Source organism: Gossypium hirsutum, chromosome A11 (genome assembly GCF_007990345.1).
Source record: "Gossypium hirsutum isolate 1008001.06 chromosome A11, Gossypium_hirsutum_v2.1, whole genome shotgun sequence".
NCBI classification, from domain to species: Eukaryota; Viridiplantae; Streptophyta; class Magnoliopsida; order Malvales; family Malvaceae; genus Gossypium; species Gossypium hirsutum.
This window is the reverse complement of record NC_053434.1, coordinates 61,159-80,545: the sequence shown is the minus strand read 5'-3', so window position 1 is coordinate 80,545 and position 19,387 is coordinate 61,159. Positions and strand designations below refer to the sequence as shown.

Sequence of the window (19,387 nt, the reverse complement as noted above, 5' to 3'; positions counted from 1 at the left end):
ATTAATGTGAAATTGAGTAATAGTTATATTTAAAAAATTAAATAATATATTTTTAATTAATAAAATTTTTAAATCTATAAAATCATTGAATATAACTAGATAAATTAAAAATAATAAATATCTAAGTTTTTATAATTAATTTTTTAATTAAATAAATATATTTTAATCAATATATATAATTTTATTTTAAATAGGATAATAATTAACTTTTTATAATTAATAGAAAGTAAATATGTTTTTCAAAAAAAGAAAATAAATATGTGAGATTAACTTAATAGGTTTTGTTCCATCACCCCAAAAATGAATAATTTATCTAATATGTTTATGAAAATAAAATTTATTAAATAATGTTAAAATATGAATTTTTTAATATTTTTATAGAAAATATTTCGATTGGTGTTCTATTCTGAATGTTAAATTATGGGCTATATTTTGTGGGCTTGATGTTGCTAAACTTAGAGATTATATGAAAGTTATTGTAGAAAGTAATCGTTTCGAGGCAATAAATTACCTTACAAATAAGTCTGGGAAGATAATTCATTGTTCTTGGTCTAAAAAATTTTTGCGGTTAAAAGGTGTTTTAATGGTAAAGTTTCAATTTATTCAAAGAGAGGAGAATGTGGTTGCTAATTGGATAGCTAGAATTTGTCCGTGTGGGGAATCAAAATTTTCGATTATTAATTTTCCTATTTTTCATGTTATATAACTCATGTTAAAAGATAAATTAGGAAATTCTTTTGTAAAAACTAAATAAACTCAATAAACCAATCGACTAAGATCATGTAAATTGCCAGACACCAACCAGCCCTGAACACCTATTTGATCCACTGTTCCCAAAAAGTAGATCATTAACAACAGAGAAACTGCAGTTGAAATCGGACCAATCAAAAAACAAATGGCAAAATGAAATCCCCAATAGTTATCACATCAAAGGCCATTCAAAGAAAATCAACTCCACCTCAACACTAAAGAAGAACTCTCATTTAAAAAACAAGCTAAAATCCTATACGGTAGAAAAGAAAAACTTACAGTTTTTTTAGTCTATTACTCGCATTAAAAATATATATATATTATGACTCCGCCAATCATTCATCAATGAACCATGGGTACAACCTTAGTCATTCATTTTTAAAGCACTTGTTAAGGGTCCTTTCTTTGGCTATTTATCTAGTTTTATTTCATATGTAAATGCAAGTGAGTAAACGTTATGAATTTGAGAATTGACAAGCAAAGGAGAAACAGAAAAATGGTCTTATTAACAATTTGTATTTCCCTAAAAATTTACCTATTACCCCGGAAAGAAAATCAATCTATCAGAGGAAGGAAAATATACATCAATAAAAAGAATCCAACCCAAACCATGCTAAAGGCCCAATATGAAAACTAAATACCCAAAAAATTAATTTTTGGTTGGGGTGAAAAAAGAAAGTAGTAGTAGTAGTAGTAGTTCAACCCTCTCATCCTATCCTGTTTTAATGTTACTCAAGGACACCTTACGTTCCTTCCTGGGCCTCCATAGTAAAAGTAATTTCCCCAAACATTATTTCTTCCTTGTCTGATGTCGTAGCAATCAGAATGATCGGCCAATAGGTGAAGGTTTGTTAGGGGCAGCAAATTATTATCCCAATCAACAGTTTGCAAGTTCCGAAAATAAGCTGCCTTTCCAAACCCTTCTTCAGCAAAATGTCCACTGCCCATTTGTGTTGATGTGTGGAATCCTGACGATCTAGTGTTCACAATTTCTCCTCCAAATTGTATCATGTTGGCATGGCTTCTCAAGTGACTGAAGAGAAATGCAGGCCAATATCCAACCAGTAATCCTGATCCAAATTCTAACCACCAATGTCCATGTTTTGGATCCTACAAAAACATTCACCGTCGATGTTGGAAGAGGTTGCAGTCCATTAAAGTTTTATTTGTCACGACCAGCTTGGAATTTTTTTTTTCTGAATAATATTCCCCTTGTTTTCTTGGTATGGTCAGATGTATCATAAAGTAGGCCAAAAATCAAAGAAATTTTTTACTTTTAGCGGCATAATTGTCCTCTTAAATAGAGCAATAAGAGCTAAACGTTGGTGGTGCTTGTGTTCTTATTTTCTAAAAGATTATATAAGAAATAGAATACAAAGTTGACACATTAATAAACAGTTGAAGACAAAAAAGATTAAAGAGACGAGTTTTGCATTTCAATACTGTCCAGAATGGAGAAGGTCTCAAGTCATTATCATTAATCTCTAAAGTCAATTTTAGATTTTATTAAGGTTGCAAGTTTAGCGCTTTATTAATTTCGTTCTCAAGGTTACGCAGTCAAAACATTGAAGCAGCAGATGTGAATCAGTAAAACACCGAAAAGACCTTCCCTTATTTGTTTTTTTTTTTTAAAATGATGCCATATTGTTAATTTACTCCATTCAAACATTGTATAGTTCTACTTTGAGGAATTGTGCAAGCACCCACCTTCCAAACCATTATGTCGATGTCAAACTGTCTGCCATTGTAGGAGGAGAGTGGAGAGATTGCTGCTCCAATAGCAATTTTATTGGTGGTTTGGACAAAGCCCGAACACAGCAAGTTGTAGCATCCTGTGGCTCGGTATGCATCAGTCTGTCAATTCAAAGCCAATTAGCAGTTGGTTTGTTTTTCAAGGAAAAATAAATATTTTCAAGTTTGATTCCAAGATGTTACTCACCGTCCAGTATGTGAAGAATCTAGGGTAATTATCTCCATATAATTCAGGGCTAACCTGAAGTAGAATGAATGCAATTGTTCATTAGATTTAGAAGCATGCAGAAGATGGTGGTTCAACAGCTTAAACAAAAGAATTTTGCACGTTGATAATGGAAAGCAACCTGGAAAAGGGTTTTGCAGAAAGCTCGTGTTTCACGCACCATTTTGATGTTTCTAGGATACTATTTGAAAGTTAAATATAACATATTTACGACTGAGGTTTTCTTCTCAACCTCAGGATATTAATTGAAGATAGGGACTTGCCAATAGAGAGATTCTGCATTATGTATTAAAAATTCAAGGACATGCCTGCCAACCAGCTTCAATGGTATTAAGATCATTGCCAAAAGAACCAGAGATGATCCATATCTGTGACAGGCTAAACTCGTATTCATTAGTCACATGAGGCGCCCACACGTTTAAGCTTGCCTTTGCACCATAATACTGATCTCCATTCAGAAACACAACTGCGTGCTGCAACGAGAAAAAATGAACTTGTCAAAACATTTGCATCATTTCAGCTTGATGAGAAGCATTGAAAGGATGGGAGATGATAAAGGATTGGCTATCATGAGAAGTAAAAACTCAATTAGTCGAGAGTAGTGCTCTATAATTTAAATCAACTTTAGAGTCCAATATCCCTTCAATGTCTGCCTTGTACTGTTTTTCCCCAACCAACTCCTGGCGAACTGCTAAAACAGCGGAAAATCAACTTAGCCGAAAACTATCCCTTCGGCTGGAATGAGAAATGGAAGCTAAGACAGATTTTTCGCTCTAAATCATCTCAATGCTGGGTTGCTAATTGATAATAAAAATGAATCACACAACTTTTGGGTCAAAATGCGAGAAAATATGTTTTTCAATTCTCAGGTCGTAGTAATTGTCGGAATCCCAATCTGGGTTAGATGTTAGATAATTTTTTTACTGTTTCGATGACGTAAAGATAAGGTACTAACCTCATGGCCGCTGCCTGTTGAGTCTCTCCTTACATGTCTTCTTCTTGTTCTTCCATATCTCCTAACAGAACTTGCTCTCAAAACGTCTTTCTCTGTAGTTCTTCTGATTGGAACAGTTCCTTGGGGGCAAGATTCACCTGAGCCTGTCCATAGTTGCAAGTTCTCAGGGTTTGCATCGGTAGAGTTGTGACGTTTTGGCCTCGCCGGTGGATCCTGTCAAAATGAGGTTGTTTCATGGCGATGCTCCAAACTTGCAAAGTTTCAGATACTCACCGACATTGAATTTGTTTATTTCTAAATATCAGCTAAACTGGTAGAGCAGAAATTTACCGATGTTTTCTGCCCTCTAAGCTCAGGGTGATCGAAAGCAGGTTGAAGATGAGAGAGAACACAATCTATGATATCACCATCCGGACTCTGCAGCAACAAAACTGTTTAAAACTCGTGGAACAAGACTAGAAGAAAATTCCAAACAAGATATGACAGGGGAAAGAAGATGCCAGCCTGAATTGTCTTCACAGCAGGCTTATTGATCTTCTTGAGATAAGCATTTATTCTCCTTAGCTTCTGAATGTCCTTAGCAGGTTTAAAAGTATGGTTTTTCATTTGCCGGTTACCGGAATCTGACATCAATGGGGAGGACAGGACAGGGGCAAGGGAGGAAGCAACAACAAGGAAACCGACAAAAAGAGAAATCGTTGAGAAACTGTTGTGGGAAACAGAATAAGCCATAGTTATGGAATGTTTTTGAGCAGTTGCTGTTTGTCTTGATATGAAGGAGTGCGTTTGTGAACATTAGCGTTGTATTGTTGCGTTCACAACACAACATGGTTTATTCCCAAGTTTTGTCCCGGGCAATGAAGCTCTCTTCATGCCCTTACGAAACAGAAGGTTTTTATTTTTATAAAAAGAAAAAAGACCACTCCTCCTGAAGACTTGTTCTAGACTTTTACTCCCATTGACTCTCTATGTTTCAAACCCTCAACTCTTTCTGTTTGTAAATTGGGATAAATAAAAGAAATGGAAGAAGAGAGAAGATGATGACCTTATAGAAGACAAGATAATAACGTAAAGAAACTTAAATCTCTTAGAAAGGGAAAAAAATCCTTCAATACTAAGAGGCCTGAGAAAGAAAGTAATTGAAGGACAAAAAGCAAAGAATGACCATAAATTCTTTGTCATAAAAGGAAAGCTGAAAAGGTATTATTGATATTATGAAAAGCGTGCATTAATTGAAAACCAATTCTATGCTTTGGAAAGTTGCGAATGTTTTTTCTTTTATACAAAGTAAAAAAGAACTCGCATTGGGTTAATGGTATTCAAGTTGGTAGTTGGCTCGTATTATGAGCCACTTAACGCGAGCAATGTCCACTGGGCAGACTTGGACTGGGATTATGCAACATTGTCAAATTTATATCATTTCGCATCAACTATTTTTTCTATCCATGGGTTGGACCTAACTATTTAATTTTAAATCAATTGTATCATCTGTTGGCAATTAAGAAAATTTTCATGTTTTTTCACTTTCAGAGAAAATTGCCCCAACTAATTGATATATTCTTATATTTTTTACTCTTTTCATTCGAAAAGAAATGAAATTAGAAAAAGAAAAACACTTGGTCCTCCATCGGTTGCAATGCGGTCACATCAAAATTAAAGGTTGACCCCTCCATCCATATAATTAGCAACTAATTGCTCCAAAACCACTCAACATCCGGATTAATTTTCCTAAGAAGTACTAAAATTGTTCCAAGGCGATAATAAGTCAGGGACAATGAGGTGCAATGTTAGGAAGTTAGGTCTGAGATTAAAATTATAAAATTTTAAACCACTAAAAAAATTATTTTAGAAAGACCTGTTAATTTTTGACAAAATAAAATTGGATGCACCCTTGGCCATAATATCAATTCTTAGCCTTAAGTTTGACATGAACCTACCATCAAACTAGCCATGCGAATGTCTATTTTACATGCATCATAATGGTAGAGGTTGCTGTTAAACTTATGGGCTTAGTGGGGTGAAGATGCCCTACTGCCTGCACCATTAGGAAATCTCTCAAGGCCATAGCTATCCTAGAGTAAAAGTTAAATAAAGACAATTCTAACATGAATCTGAGAGAATTAGAGGGGAAGAATCAGTATTATAGTAATCTAAATAGTACATTCATCTTGAATACCAGCAGTAAATTTTTATAATCCTTTGGATTAGGGTCTGGGATGAATAGCCCGTGGGTGTTGAAGCACAAAGATATGGGGCCTTTGTCCTGGTTAGCTTTTAGGATCCTGGGTCGGGATGCTTGCCACTTCCAATATCTCCCCTTTAGTATCTATATTCTTTTATTTTTTTATATTTTTCCTCTCTTCTTTTCACAAATGCCCACTTATAGTCTCACCCACCTCTGCAACAAATTAAAGCAAGCTAGCCGCTGAGGAATATTGGGCCACTAAAAGTCTCCCTCGCATTTTAAAACCACCGGCGTGACCACGGGGGGGATTATTAAGGTATTTCAGTGCAGGCAACATGCTTTTTTTGGGGGGTAAAGTTAGCTTCAGAGAATAGATTCCAGACCCCACCCCTAGAAACTATATGGTGTATAATATACACCGGTAGTTGAAATTCTTTGTTTGCCACTCTCATGAAAGTTTGTTTATTGTAATAATAATAGTAATACTTTGCTTTTATTGATAAAGAGAATATGATTTAATGACATTATAATTATAATGTAAAACTACAATATCTCTGACAAAGGCTGTCAAGACCATGCTCCCTAAAGGATATAAATATGATGTTCAAAGAACTTAAAAGATAGGCGGTCAAATTTCTTTTTTAATAATCTGAGACTGTTGCAGTAATATAAGTCTTTAAGGTGAAACAATTAAATCAAACTCTTAAATGTAAAACCAGAGCCCTGAAATGCATGGTAATGTATCTCAGAAATGAACGGATGACAGCTCCTTAGAAGTTGCTAAGGAGTGAGCAGACAAGTGATTTTGTCTTTGAAGTGAGCATAAAAAAGTGATTGCATCATAAATTGAAATCTCGACCAATCGGGTCTGATATAACTCAAGTTACAGCATTTGAGCAATTAAAATTTATAATCAGTTGGAAAATGTTTTTTTTTTTCAACTTTTTTTATTTTATTAAACAAATTAATTAAAAGGAACAGATCATTTCTGGGGGTCCGAGAGACTTTACCATCAAAGGACAATCCAATAAAGTCCAAGCACGCGAAGCTTGTTGGATGGTGATGCTTGTTTGCCAAGCACAATTAGATTGTCCAACAAATCATAGTGTTTGCCTGCAAGCGTCTACTTTAATTAAAGGATGACGATGGTGATGTGTTATCTGATTGAGATGTGGAGACCATGTGACATAATATATAATAACCATTCTTTTAACCATCTTTGTTGAAAGAAAAGCTTAAAATATTTGTAAGACTCTCTAAAAGAATGGCTATCCTTTAAGCTAAATGAAACTAACAATCACATGGGTGTCAACGATTGCCCCAGCATTGTTAGCAAGGATGTTGTTTTATTGGAGACCATAATGTTCCTAAAGAAAATTTTACCCCAAAATGGACCAAAAATACTACCACGGAATATTCAGGCATAAGGTCTTATGGGGCATGCACAAACATTCTCAAGTACTCAAAGCATTCAAGTAATAACTTTTGTTGCCAAATTTGACCATTATAAGGAATCGATAATGATGATTAATTGAAGATAAATGAATTTTTTTAAACAATTTTCCTTTGTTGAGCCTATAAGTGATTTTTTTTATAAGTTGGTGTCATGATTTTGTGCGCTTTTATCTCATTATTATACAAGTGAATATGCAATCTTTTAGGATAAATTACTAAGATAGTTACTAAAGTTTTAGAATGTTCCTGTTTTTTCTGTTTTTTTTAGTTACTCTTGTTAAATCAATTGTGATTTGTAGTCACTTTATCATTACATATATTTAGCCATCAAACAAAAAATAGATCTTGATTCAATAAATTTAAAAAATATATATCAATTTGGACTTAATTGTTAGGCCTCACAATCACCTTCCTTTTGTTTCGAAACCTCAGGAGTATGAGAGGCGCTTTAACATCATGCCTCATGTGGTCAGTGGATGGATAAGATCGAAGGGGAGATGAAGTCAGTGCATGGTGAGTTGTGACAAGTGAAGAATCAGTGCACCCCAACAAATACGCAATTGGTTGACATCCAAGCCCAACTTAGCCAAATGATGAACATGATGCAAAGGCAAGTTGGCACGGCCATCCCAATCAATACTAAAAATAACCCTCAAAGAGATGGGAAGGAGCACATAAAAGCTATTTCGCTTTGCTTGGGTACAGTTTTGGAAATCAAATTGTTCCAGCTTCGAATGAGGTAAATGAGGAATATGATTCTGTGAATGACTCTCCAAACGATGATAAGACTCAAAAATAGAGGAGAATGTAGCCGAACTTGAACTAAAGCAAAGTACCAATTCCAGTGGTAAAAGTGTATACCATTCCTATTGAGGCTTGAGGACAATAAGAAAGGGATGATGCTGAATTTTTAAGTTTTCTCAACTTATTTAAGTCCCTAATTGTAAATCTATCCATGTTGGAACTTATTGATAAAATTCCTGATTATGCAAAGTTCTTAAAAGAAATTATGGCTAGGCATAAGAAACTTTAAAAATGGGAACAAATAATTATAAATGCATCGTGTATTACTATCATCACTAAAGAGATACCCTCTAAGCTTAAAGATTCGGGGAGCTTCACAATTCCTATAGAGATAGGGGAATTGAACCTTAGTAAGGTCCTATGTGATTTAGGGGCCAACATTAATTTAATGGCTTTGTCTATTTATAACACTACAGTTGGCTGATAAGTCATTGGTACACTCTAAAGGTGTATTAGAGGATGAATTTTTCAAAGTTAGACAATTCATATTTCTTGTGGATTTTGTGGTTTTTGACTTCGAGGAAGATCTCAAGATTCTCATTCTATTGGGAAGACCTTCTTAGCAGTATACAAGTCTACCGTCAATATAGAAAAGAATAAGTTGATTATGAAAATCTATGGTAAATAAATTTGTAAAAACAAAATGCTAAAACGGTATCATTACTAAAGGTAAGTATCAATACCTAAAGAAAGGTATTGGTACTTCAACCCTAAAATCAATACTTCTCAATTTAATTTAATTTTTCTAAAACTTTGAAGCTCCAAATGGCATCAGTACCTATCAAGGGTATCGATACTTGTTTCTGAAATTTTGAAAATTTTACAGATTGGTCCTTATTCATGCTCAGGTCAACTTAAGAGCTTTTGTAAGCTCGACTAAGGTTCGGATTTAATTGGGTTACATAATATCTAGACGTTTTGAGTAATGATTGAATATTTGAATGATTTATTTATGATATGCTCGATTACAAATTTTGAAAATGTTTCAAATTAGATCTCGTTAAATTCTAGGTTGATTTTAGAGCATATATAGGCTTGTATAAGACTCGAGTAAAGTTATATTTGATGATTATTGAACTAAATTGACTATGATTGTATGAATTATTTTTTTATACTGAATGTTAATTGTCCGTTTTGGCTCTAGCAATAATTGTAGTATCTTGTAACTCGGACTTAACAATTGAATTGGGTGAGAGGTTTTACACTTAGTAAAAGCTTGGGATCATATAACATGCCATTAAGGTTATATGCAGCTTGATTAGGGATTTTATAAGTTATAACGATGTCTAGCATTTTTTGCAAATTCTCAGGTTATATATATGTCATAGGTTTAGTTTAGACAGGTAACCTTGATATAATGTCAGCTTGTGTGAGCAACTTATTCCCTTTACCCGAATCTATTTTACTCTAGTCCCATCAGATGATATTCAATTAACTAGAAATGGAAAGTTAAATGTGATTTGGAAATGAGATGGTATATGTTGATGTTTAAATTGTGATTGGTATGTGATTCCATTAAGATATTGATATTACTTATGATTTGGGAACATGTCTAACACATTTGCTTGCTAATGTTGTAATATGACTAGTTATGCCATCATGTGCCAAGGTTAGCCATGTTAAATGCGCAAATGATTAGTTTAATTATACTTGAACTTACTAAGCATTCTTAATGCTTATTCTAGTTGTTTCCTTTCATGTAGATTGTCGCCTTACGGAACTTGCAGAGCTAGATCAGTGGAGGAGCACACATTATCCTGAGATGGTAGTTATGTCCAATTTGAGTCTAGACAATGAAACATGTATATAAGAGCTTTCAGTATACAAATGTTTTGGAAAAATCCCAGTTTGAAAATGATTTTCTTGCACAATGGAAATTTAAAATTTGAAAAATGATCTGGTTTTGATATTTATAGCAATAAACCTTAACCGAATTCGTACCTATGTTTTGGCTTAGTTTACAACATCCTAGTTTTGGCGGATTTAAAATTTTGGGCGTGCAGTAGTAAACAGTTTGTCTGACATGGTGTTATTCGCTCAAATGATCATTTTGGCATATATGTGGGCATATAGTAACCGTCACTTGATTTAGGGAGAATTTGATTTCATGATTCTATATTAAAGAGAAGTTTGTGTGTAATGCCCCAAAATTCACAGGCACCGGAAAAAGTACATTATCGGGCCTCCGTCTTAGTAAATCGAGTTCGAAATAATTACTAGAAATATTTATGAGTCTAGCGATGTGTTTAATTAGGTTTAAATTAGGTGAATTTAGCTTAATTTAGAGTAATTAGTAAAAATGACTAAATTGAATAAAGGGCAAAGGTTCAATTATAGATCAATAGAAAATAAAAAGGACCAAACTAGCAATTTTACCAATTAGCATAGATGAGGCGGCATAAACTGTAAAAAAATCTAAGGCTTTTCTTAGATATTTGTTATTGATTGATTAAATTAAATTATAATATATTATTAGCAACTAAAACAAATAAAAGAAAGAAAATAAAGTAAAGAACAAAGAAAAGAAACAGAATAGGCAAACGAAAAGCAGGGGAAGGAAAGAAAGAAAGAAGAAAGAAAAGAAAAGGGAGAATTAGGGTTTGAAGGTTTGAAAGTTCAATAGGTAAGTTAATTTAGCCCTTTTTACTTAATTTTAATGTTTTAAAAGCTTTAGAACAAAGTTTTGATGAAATTAAATTAATATTTTGAAAGTTATTAGAATTCTAAATATTGTTCATGTTGAATAAAAAAATGAAATAGGGGTTTAATTGAATGAAATTCAAGTTAAAATAGATATAAGGATCGAATTGCAAAGTAAGCTATAAGTTTTGTATTTTAGGGACTAAATTGAGGAAAATTTTGGAATTAAGAAAATATGTTAAAAATTTAATAGTTAAATTTGAGTTTAAATGAAATTTGAATAGACATAAGGTGTGAATTGGTGTTATAAATTTGGTTATTAACATTTTACATCAAAACAGTTTTGGGAAGTAGCAATGGTCTGACTTTGCAAATTCACTAAAAATTGTATAAATTGAACTAGAGGATGAACAAAATATGCAATTAAAGCTTATTGAGTCTAGTTTCTTATAGTATAAATATTGTAAGCAATGATTGATTAATCAAGAGATATTTGAAATTTTGTAAGACTGGTTTGGGGTGATTTCGAGATGCCCTGTTTTAACTTTGGAAATCATTATAAATTATAAAAAAAATTATTATGGAGTGTAATTTATATGTGTGAACTCCTTAATGAATCTAGTTTCAAAATAAGTAAACAAGAACCTTATTAGAGTTCTGTACAATGAGATAATTTATTTTTAGTAGAGAGAGGTCAGAACTGTCAAATGAAATAACAGGGGAGTATTTAATGAATAAACTGTACTAATTGGCTAGACCAAAAATTCTGAAAATCTTATGGTGAGAAGATATATGAGTCTAGTTTTAAGGAAAATTTATGGATATTAATTTGGAGTTTCGTAGCTCAAGATATAAATAATTTAGTAACAATGACTCAAGTAGACAGCTTAATGGTGAAATTATATATATACATTAAAAATGGTTAAATTTGCATGTTTAGGCTCATGGATTAAATTGAATTGTGTTATATTGATGATTATAAATTATTATTATTTTCGTAGTTAACAAAGAACCCAAGACATCGGCGCACAAAGGAAAGGAGAAAGCTATCGAGGATTAAAACGAGAAATTCACGGTTTGTATTACTATAATTCAAATTACTTTTTATTAAATGCTTTATATCAATTCTATATTTAATAAGTGAATTATAAGGTAAGTATTGATATTTGAGTTGAATGAGAATTGAATTGAATGGTGAATGTGTATGTATAATTGAATTGTAAATTGATTTGAATGTGAAAGTTTTAATTGAAAAGTAATCTTGGAATGGAAATGAAAGTGAATTGAGAATAGAAATACCCTATTAACTAGTCGGGCTGAGTCGGATATAATTGGCATGCCATAGGATATGGAAGTGTACAGGATTTGCCGGCTTTACTGATCAGGCACTTTATGTGTCGTATCAGGCACCTCGTGTGTCATATCAGGCACCTCGTGTGTCGTTTTAGGCACTTTATGTGTCGTATACTGATCAGGTACTATGTACCGTTTTAGGCACAATGTGCCGTAATGGTGTGTTGGGTTGGAATCCGTGTATCCGTCAAAGTCTGGATTTGTTAATAGGGTGAACATCTAAAATGAGAAATTTAAAATAAATTGATTGATTATATTATTGAAATATTGAAAGAAACGAAAAAGTTGAATAATGAATTGAAATTGAGATTGAAAATGAAAGGCATGAACTTAATGTTCATGTAGTGATTGAAATTGTTACATGTAATATGTGATGGAAATTGAAGAATAGTTAAAAATTGTATTGTTATTATTAATTAATAAAATTTTAAGAATGAATTGATATTTGTGAAATTAGATAGTTACATGTTTGGTAATTAAAATTCTTTATTGCTATTATAATTTGAATTATGGTAATACCACTGAGTATGGAATACTCAGCGTGCGGTTGTTTCCGTGCGCAGGTTAATAGGAGTCTAGTATCCCGGTCAGCATCTGAACGATCCCGACTCTAGCAAATTTTGGGTGATGTTTTCTTTCTTAATTGAAAGTGGCATGTACTAGGTGATTTATAAGTTATATAGATATACTTGTAAAGTTAGTTATAAGAATGGTATACCATATTTTGTTATTAGTTTGATAAAATGGTAAATATTATATTATATAAATTGGTATAAGTTGGAATGAAAAAAAAATGAATGAAGTTATTAGTTAATTTGGATTAATATTATGAATGTTTAGTTATTAAATGACTATGTTAATGAATTGGTTATGATTTAGATATATTTAGGTTTAAATTGTTTTTGATTGTGCCATTGGTTTTGGATTAGGTGGTTTTTGGTTTGAATTTGCAGGGGTTTTATGTAAAAATTAAGAAGAAATGCTGTCGAAATTTTTGTAAAATATATATATATTTCCCTAAATACTCGAACAAGTCCCGTTTCATTCCACTTTAATACTTGTGTTGGGCTTCGAAAGTCCATTATAGGGACATAATTCTTCAATTATACTATGAATGTTATAATAATTGTAAAATATCCATAAGTTGTCTGATATATCCGGTAATGCCTCGTAGCCCTATTCCGACAACGGTTTGGGGTTAGGGGGTGTTACATTGTGTTAACTGTTAAAGGGTAAGTATCGAATGAGTGTTTGCTTAAGGTATAGTATGCAAGTTCTGTACGGAATACTATGATAATTAGTTTCCAAGTAACTTGGCTAGAAATCAACTAGTTAGCCTAGCTTGATAATTGTGATTGGAAGGTGTTTATTTATGTTTTTCTCGAAAACTGTAAGCCATTAAGAACATAAGTTCTTAAACGTATGACAGTTGTTAAACTTCACTAAGCAAGTTGAGTCATATTTATATGTGAAAGATGAGTTATGGTAGGGTTCTTCTTTCTTCTTCCTCTTCCTTAAGTGGTATTTACTAATACCTTCCTTAAGCTTGAATGTATCTTACATCGATGATCTAAAAGTTATGGTTGTTTTATGATCAATGGTTACTTCGCATCAGGGTGAGTATTTCAGCTCTTCATGTTAAGCTCTGAACAATAAGATTGTAAGTATAATGTTTTTGCATGAGGTTGTCAACAATTAAGGTGATAAGTAATTTGCATGTACAAGGGTAGTAATAATGAAATTATGTTTCTAAATAGTGGTTGTTGCTGGTTCAAGATGGATATCTGGATTTGAAGTTTTAAACTGTAGCAAGTGAGAATCAGGTAAGCCTCTACTCTAACTCTTGCATCTGTATTGTTCATATTGAAGTATATTTATATGAAAGTGATCATCGAACTGGATATCATGGATAGTATAATATGAAAATGTTATTTATACAACTATAGGAATAATGATATGATTAGAATAAGAGATAAGTTAGGTTGCTTGAAAATAAGTTTTATGGGATGTATGAAAAGTGTTATGAAATCTTCACTCGCAAAGGTCTCACTTCAGAATAGGATCTCCCGATTACATGAACACAGAAATAACTAAGTAAAAACTAATAACGAAATAAAATTTGAAAGCTAAACAATAATCTCTGTTCAATCCCTCATTGAATTTGGTTATAATGTTGTTTATATAGAAAAAAAATCCAAAATACTAAAGTGCCTCTTCATTTATAATGTTAATTAAGGTTTTAGGTTGGCAAAAGACCCCTAATTGCCCTAAAAATTGTAGTCATCATGCGTAGGGATTTTTGGGCCACGTAGAAGCCGTGTTGCAACATTAGCCTGCCGTGTTACAACATAGGACCTGTGTGGTGACACAATAGGGAGTTTCATTCTAGGACTTGTTTTTGCTTTTGTCTTAGTGTTGCGACATCAGTGTCTTGGCGTCGCGAAATGGGCAACAATTTCGGTATGAATGTGCATCTTTAGCTCCTGATTTGGCTACATAATCACATAACCTTATTTAGATATCAAAGATGTAATAAAAATTACTAAAAAACATAAATTACTAATTGAAGTATAAAAACATAGATATATACTAAAATAACTTGATTTAACTATTAAACAAGCTAAAGTTATGTGAAAAAGATATGTAAATAATAGTGTAATTCGTGGCAGATTAAAGAATGTTACAATTACTATAAATATCACAAAGCTTGATTTTTAAAAAAAATTATAAATTTTCGTTGTGCCTGAAAAATATTGTTTTCTACACTAATTTTTCCAACAAGAAATTACAATGAAATAACTTTATTAAGAGAGGTATTTCAATGATTGAACTCACGAAAAATGAGAATTAAATTAACTAGATAAAACTAATTAAAACAATCTAGATTTTTAGGTTTTCACTATTTTTACCAGATTTTTAGGATTTCACTATTTTTACCAGACTTTTTAAGGTTTCACTATATATATATTAGATTTTGGTTTTCATTATTTTATTGGATTTTTAGGGTATTGCCATTACTACTAGATTTTTAAGGTTTTGTTATATTATTAGATATTTAGGGTTCCGTTATTCTTTAAGGGAGAGCATCACTCGGTTAAAAGCGACTTGATCGATGTAACCGATCAATTTAGTTAAGTCAATTTTGGTTAGCAAACTATAAGTCGATTGGTTCGATTATTACCATATTTAAGGTCTTGCTATCTTATGGAAATTTTAGGGCTTTGCTATTCTTACTGGATTTTTGAGGTTTCACTATTCTTTTCAGCTTTTTAGGATTTCGCTATTCTTACCATATTTTTAAGGCTTTGCTATTCTTATCGAATTTTAAGGTTTTGTTATTATTGTAAGATTTCTAGGTTTTCATTATTTTTATTTTTATTTTTAGGGTTTCATTGTTTTACTAGATTTTAGAATTTTATTGTTTCGTTAGATTTTTAGGGTTTATTATTTGTTTTTATCAAATGTTTAGGGATTCATTTTTATTGAAATTTTAATTTGCCACTATGCCAATGGCTAATGCGAACAGTTATATTGATATCTAAATAAGATTAAATTGTTATTATCTTGGGTTTGAATGGATGATGTGTTATGATGTATTTAATTTACTTGTTATCTTACATTAAAGTATCGTTATAAGATTTAATTTAACTATCACTACTATTTTTACACTAACTATAAATAATTGTATTGTACATTTAAGCAGTAGTAGAAATAGAGAGTCGTGTTGGATATTCATCAATTTAAATGAGACATGTAAGTCTTTTATACTAGAAGTCAAACCATCGCATTTACAGTACCCTTAGCTGCATGATATTTCTCATTGACATACATACATATATATTAGTCGTGCAACCGCTAAAGCGATAAGACGGACATCAGGACATGTTATTCCTGTATCACATGGACTTGCATAATCTTATGTTGGGTTTGCTTAATCACAAGGTCTAATCCTTGTGTACGGCATCATCGAGTTCTACTTCCAATCCTACACGATTCCGGATAGATGTAGAGGCATCCAAAGATGTTTTGCACTTGTTTTGTAACTCCTTCAACCTGCCAACGTCAAAATTATGCTTTTTGAACAATTTTCTTTGTCTGGACAAAAAGAGCGTCTTCATTAGATCTTGATATGTGGGATCTCTTGAAGTAAACAAGAAGTAAGCATAGCCTATGCCTACGACAATGGCTGTGGTAAAATAAGCAACAGGTTCCATTACATCCCATGAGAATTCCCAAAATGTTAGCCGGAAGAACAATCCATATTGTGCCCCAATTATTCCCAGACCACTCCAAAGGATGCGACGAACTTGCTTATGTGCTAGCACATCAATTTCTTCCTTCTTCTCTTGCAACCTCTTTAGCTCATCTCTTATTGGGTCATCTTCAGGAGCCAAAGCAAGAGGTACTGCTCTTCTAATCAGATCTACCACCTACGAAAGTGAAGAAAGTGAAGAAGTTGATGCGTATCCAGTTAAGAGAAAATATTTGGTTGTTCATGAAATAACAAGCACAACCTTAGGAAAAAGGAAGATTGGAGGCGAATTGAAGATCTTCTAGATATGTCAAAGGACACAACGTCCGATGATGACTTTGGAGTAAAAAAAGAAGTAATTCTGTTTCTATAATCAAATAAGATTCTGCTAAGAAAATACTTGATGTTGAACTTGAGAAAAAGCCGAAAAGTTTGAAGGCAAGTCAGTGTGTGGAGGTTATTAGTTTTCTTGAGGGTTAAGAATAAAACTTTATTTGCAGAAAAGCCTTTTTAAATAGTTGTAAACTTAACTGCTAGCATGATTATTATTCTTTGAATTAATATAAAGAAAATATAGGGTTTATATATATCTTCTTTCTTACTAGTTTGTTCAGTCTTAATTCTTTCTATATATAGTTGTTGTTTTCTCTCTTAAGCCACATCAATTTCATTCACTGTCTTGAGCTGACATAACATGGTGATACAATGAGATGCATAAATAAAAAGATTTCATTGTGTAAATGGAGCATCATAAATAGAAAGATGCATAAAATCTCAACAATCCTTAAAACTTCACCAATTACCATCTTTCAATGAAAAATGGAATAACACTTGTAGAAATGCCAGATGACTTTAGGGTGCATGTTTGATGCATGGAGAGGAATCTATTCCTTAAATAAGCGCACGTGAAGAAAATTACTTACCTTCAAGGATTATAGGGTAGACAAGAACGCATAACTTTTGGGTAAGACATAATATATTAATAAGAATTAGCGACTAGCTTCATTTAATTAGTTTTGTTTTTCTTTTTCTTTAAAAAAAAATCTAAATAGTCTAATAGGTGCTCGTTTGTTTTATTTTACTACAACACAATAAAAGGTAAACTAATGTTTTCTAAAGCCTAATAGTCTAATAGAGCAAATTTGTATTTCATTTGCTATATATATATAGCAATTGAGATGGGTTGAAAGAGTAGGAACATTTCTAACTTTAAGTATTGATATCCTTTTAACAACACCAATCATCATATGTCAATAAAAAAGAAAATGGAATAGCTCTTGTACAGATGACTTTAGTTTGATGCATAGATGATGAAAGAAATATATTCTTAAACAAGCACATGGAGAACATACTTACTCTCAACATTATTCGTAAAACAAGAATGTACGACTTTTGATTAAAGATATAATATATTAACAAAATGACATATCTAAAATGTTATTTTAGTGAAATCTCATAAAATTCTCTTAAATCAACAATTGATAAAAAAAAAAGAAATACTAATCTACCATTGATCATATCACGTAGTATTTGTATTGAGAAAAATGAGTTTACTTTTTAACTAATTCAACACTAAAGAAGTGAAACTGATTTATTAAACCAACGTATTCGGCAATCAATTTAAAAAATTATATGTCACTAGTACAATTTTCTAGTTCCAAAATGATTTTATCAACATGCTATAGTTTCTTTATTTTTATCTTTTAGCTACAACCGTTAATTTTAAAAAATCTTACTAAAATAACATCTTACTCAAACATTATCCAATACTAAATACTTCAAAATTAAAACAAAAATTTCAAATTAACTTTTTATAGCAGTTTTAGAAAAAAATTATAGCACTTTAAAAAAACAATGCTAAGCTAAAGATAATAATTCAAGAGAGTAAAGGAGAAAAAAATACTTTATCAGGATGAAGATAAACTTTGTCGCGGAATAGAAGTACGATGCCTGCCTCATCGAGAACAAGTGCAAAAGCGATGGCCTCGTTCAGAGATTTGGCAATGCCCATGCTCTTGCACGCCGTTAACAACTCCGAGTAGCCGATCACTTCTTTGCTTTCCGTCCCTAGCTTGGTCTTGAGTGATTCCACGTTGACCAGCCTCATCAGCTTCTTGGCCTCCGCAAATGTTACGCTGTCTACTCCTGTTCCTGCCTTTTTGGAATCTGAGGTTGCATTGGCATCAGAAGATGAAGATAACCAACTTTTTGCACCACGGAATACTGAATTGGTTCTCAATGTCGCTTCTCGCAACAGCAGCGGGTTCAGCGGGGAAGACGGAAGCCTCCTCCCAGCGGCCGCAGACACGCCCTGCTTCAAAGCCTCGCACCACCGCAACCTTCTCCACATGCTTCAATATGATCTTACTCTATATTTTAAATGTACTGTGTACGTATTTTTTTAAATATGCCTACGTATGTGTGTATCTTGTGTTGGTATTTTGAGTGATTCAGTTTTGAATCAGATGATGATGATTTGAGGCTCTTTTTTTGTTGGTCTTAAATTCTTAGGATTAGTGTATCTTAAAAAACAGATCTAGCTTTTTCTTCCAATAAGAAAAAGAAACAAAAGTAGAACAAACCATTGTTTCCCTATAATAATAAAATAAAACCATAAAAATGAAGCTGCACTGCACACAAAACTAATTAATTTTAATTTTAGATTTACAAAAATAAATAGGGAAGACCAAATTTTTGATGGGGCGGGAGAAAACCTAGGCTCAATATGCGGAGGTGGGACGAAAGAGCAAGGAGCACGGACCGGCAAAGGCAAAGGCAAACAGGCCACCTCTTTTCAATTATCAGTCTCGATTACTATTATCATTATACATAGAACAATATCTCCTAACTACTGCTACCAGTGCGCATAGTTTTCCATTCCATAAGAATTACGGATTGAATCCCTTTGGAAATAAAGTCCATGACTTTTGTTCATATTCAACATTAACAGATGGTAATCAAACACTTTAAAGTTAGGTTAAGATCATGTGTCCGTGTATATAATCACTTCATCAA

General features: G+C 32.4%; 2 protein-coding genes across 2 annotated transcripts; both read right to left on the bottom strand.

Annotated features, from left to right (window-relative positions):
- Window positions 1-1,237: 1,237 nt before the first annotated feature.
- LOC107922914 (uncharacterized) lies at window positions 1,238-4,860 on the bottom strand. The gene is made up of 7 exons (XM_016853122.2): window positions 4,188-4,860; window positions 4,014-4,100; window positions 3,684-3,896; window positions 3,037-3,201; window positions 2,690-2,743; window positions 2,458-2,604; window positions 1,238-1,860 (listed from the first exon to the last, which is right to left on the bottom strand). The coding sequence occupies exons 1-7, from the start codon at window positions 4,413-4,415 to the stop codon at window positions 1,483-1,485; spliced, it is 1,272 nt and encodes a 423-aa protein (XP_016708611.2). The 5' UTR covers window positions 4,416-4,860; the 3' UTR covers window positions 1,238-1,482.
- Window positions 4,861-15,823: 10,963 nt separating this feature from the next.
- On the bottom strand, window positions 15,824-19,142 carry LOC107923712 (calcium uniporter protein 6, mitochondrial). The gene is made up of 2 exons (XM_016853882.2): window positions 18,276-19,142; window positions 15,824-16,550 (listed from the first exon to the last, which is right to left on the bottom strand). The coding sequence occupies exons 1-2, from the start codon at window positions 18,720-18,722 to the stop codon at window positions 16,065-16,067; spliced, it is 933 nt and encodes a 310-aa protein (XP_016709371.1). The 5' UTR covers window positions 18,723-19,142; the 3' UTR covers window positions 15,824-16,064.
- Window positions 19,143-19,387: the final 245 nt, after the last annotated feature.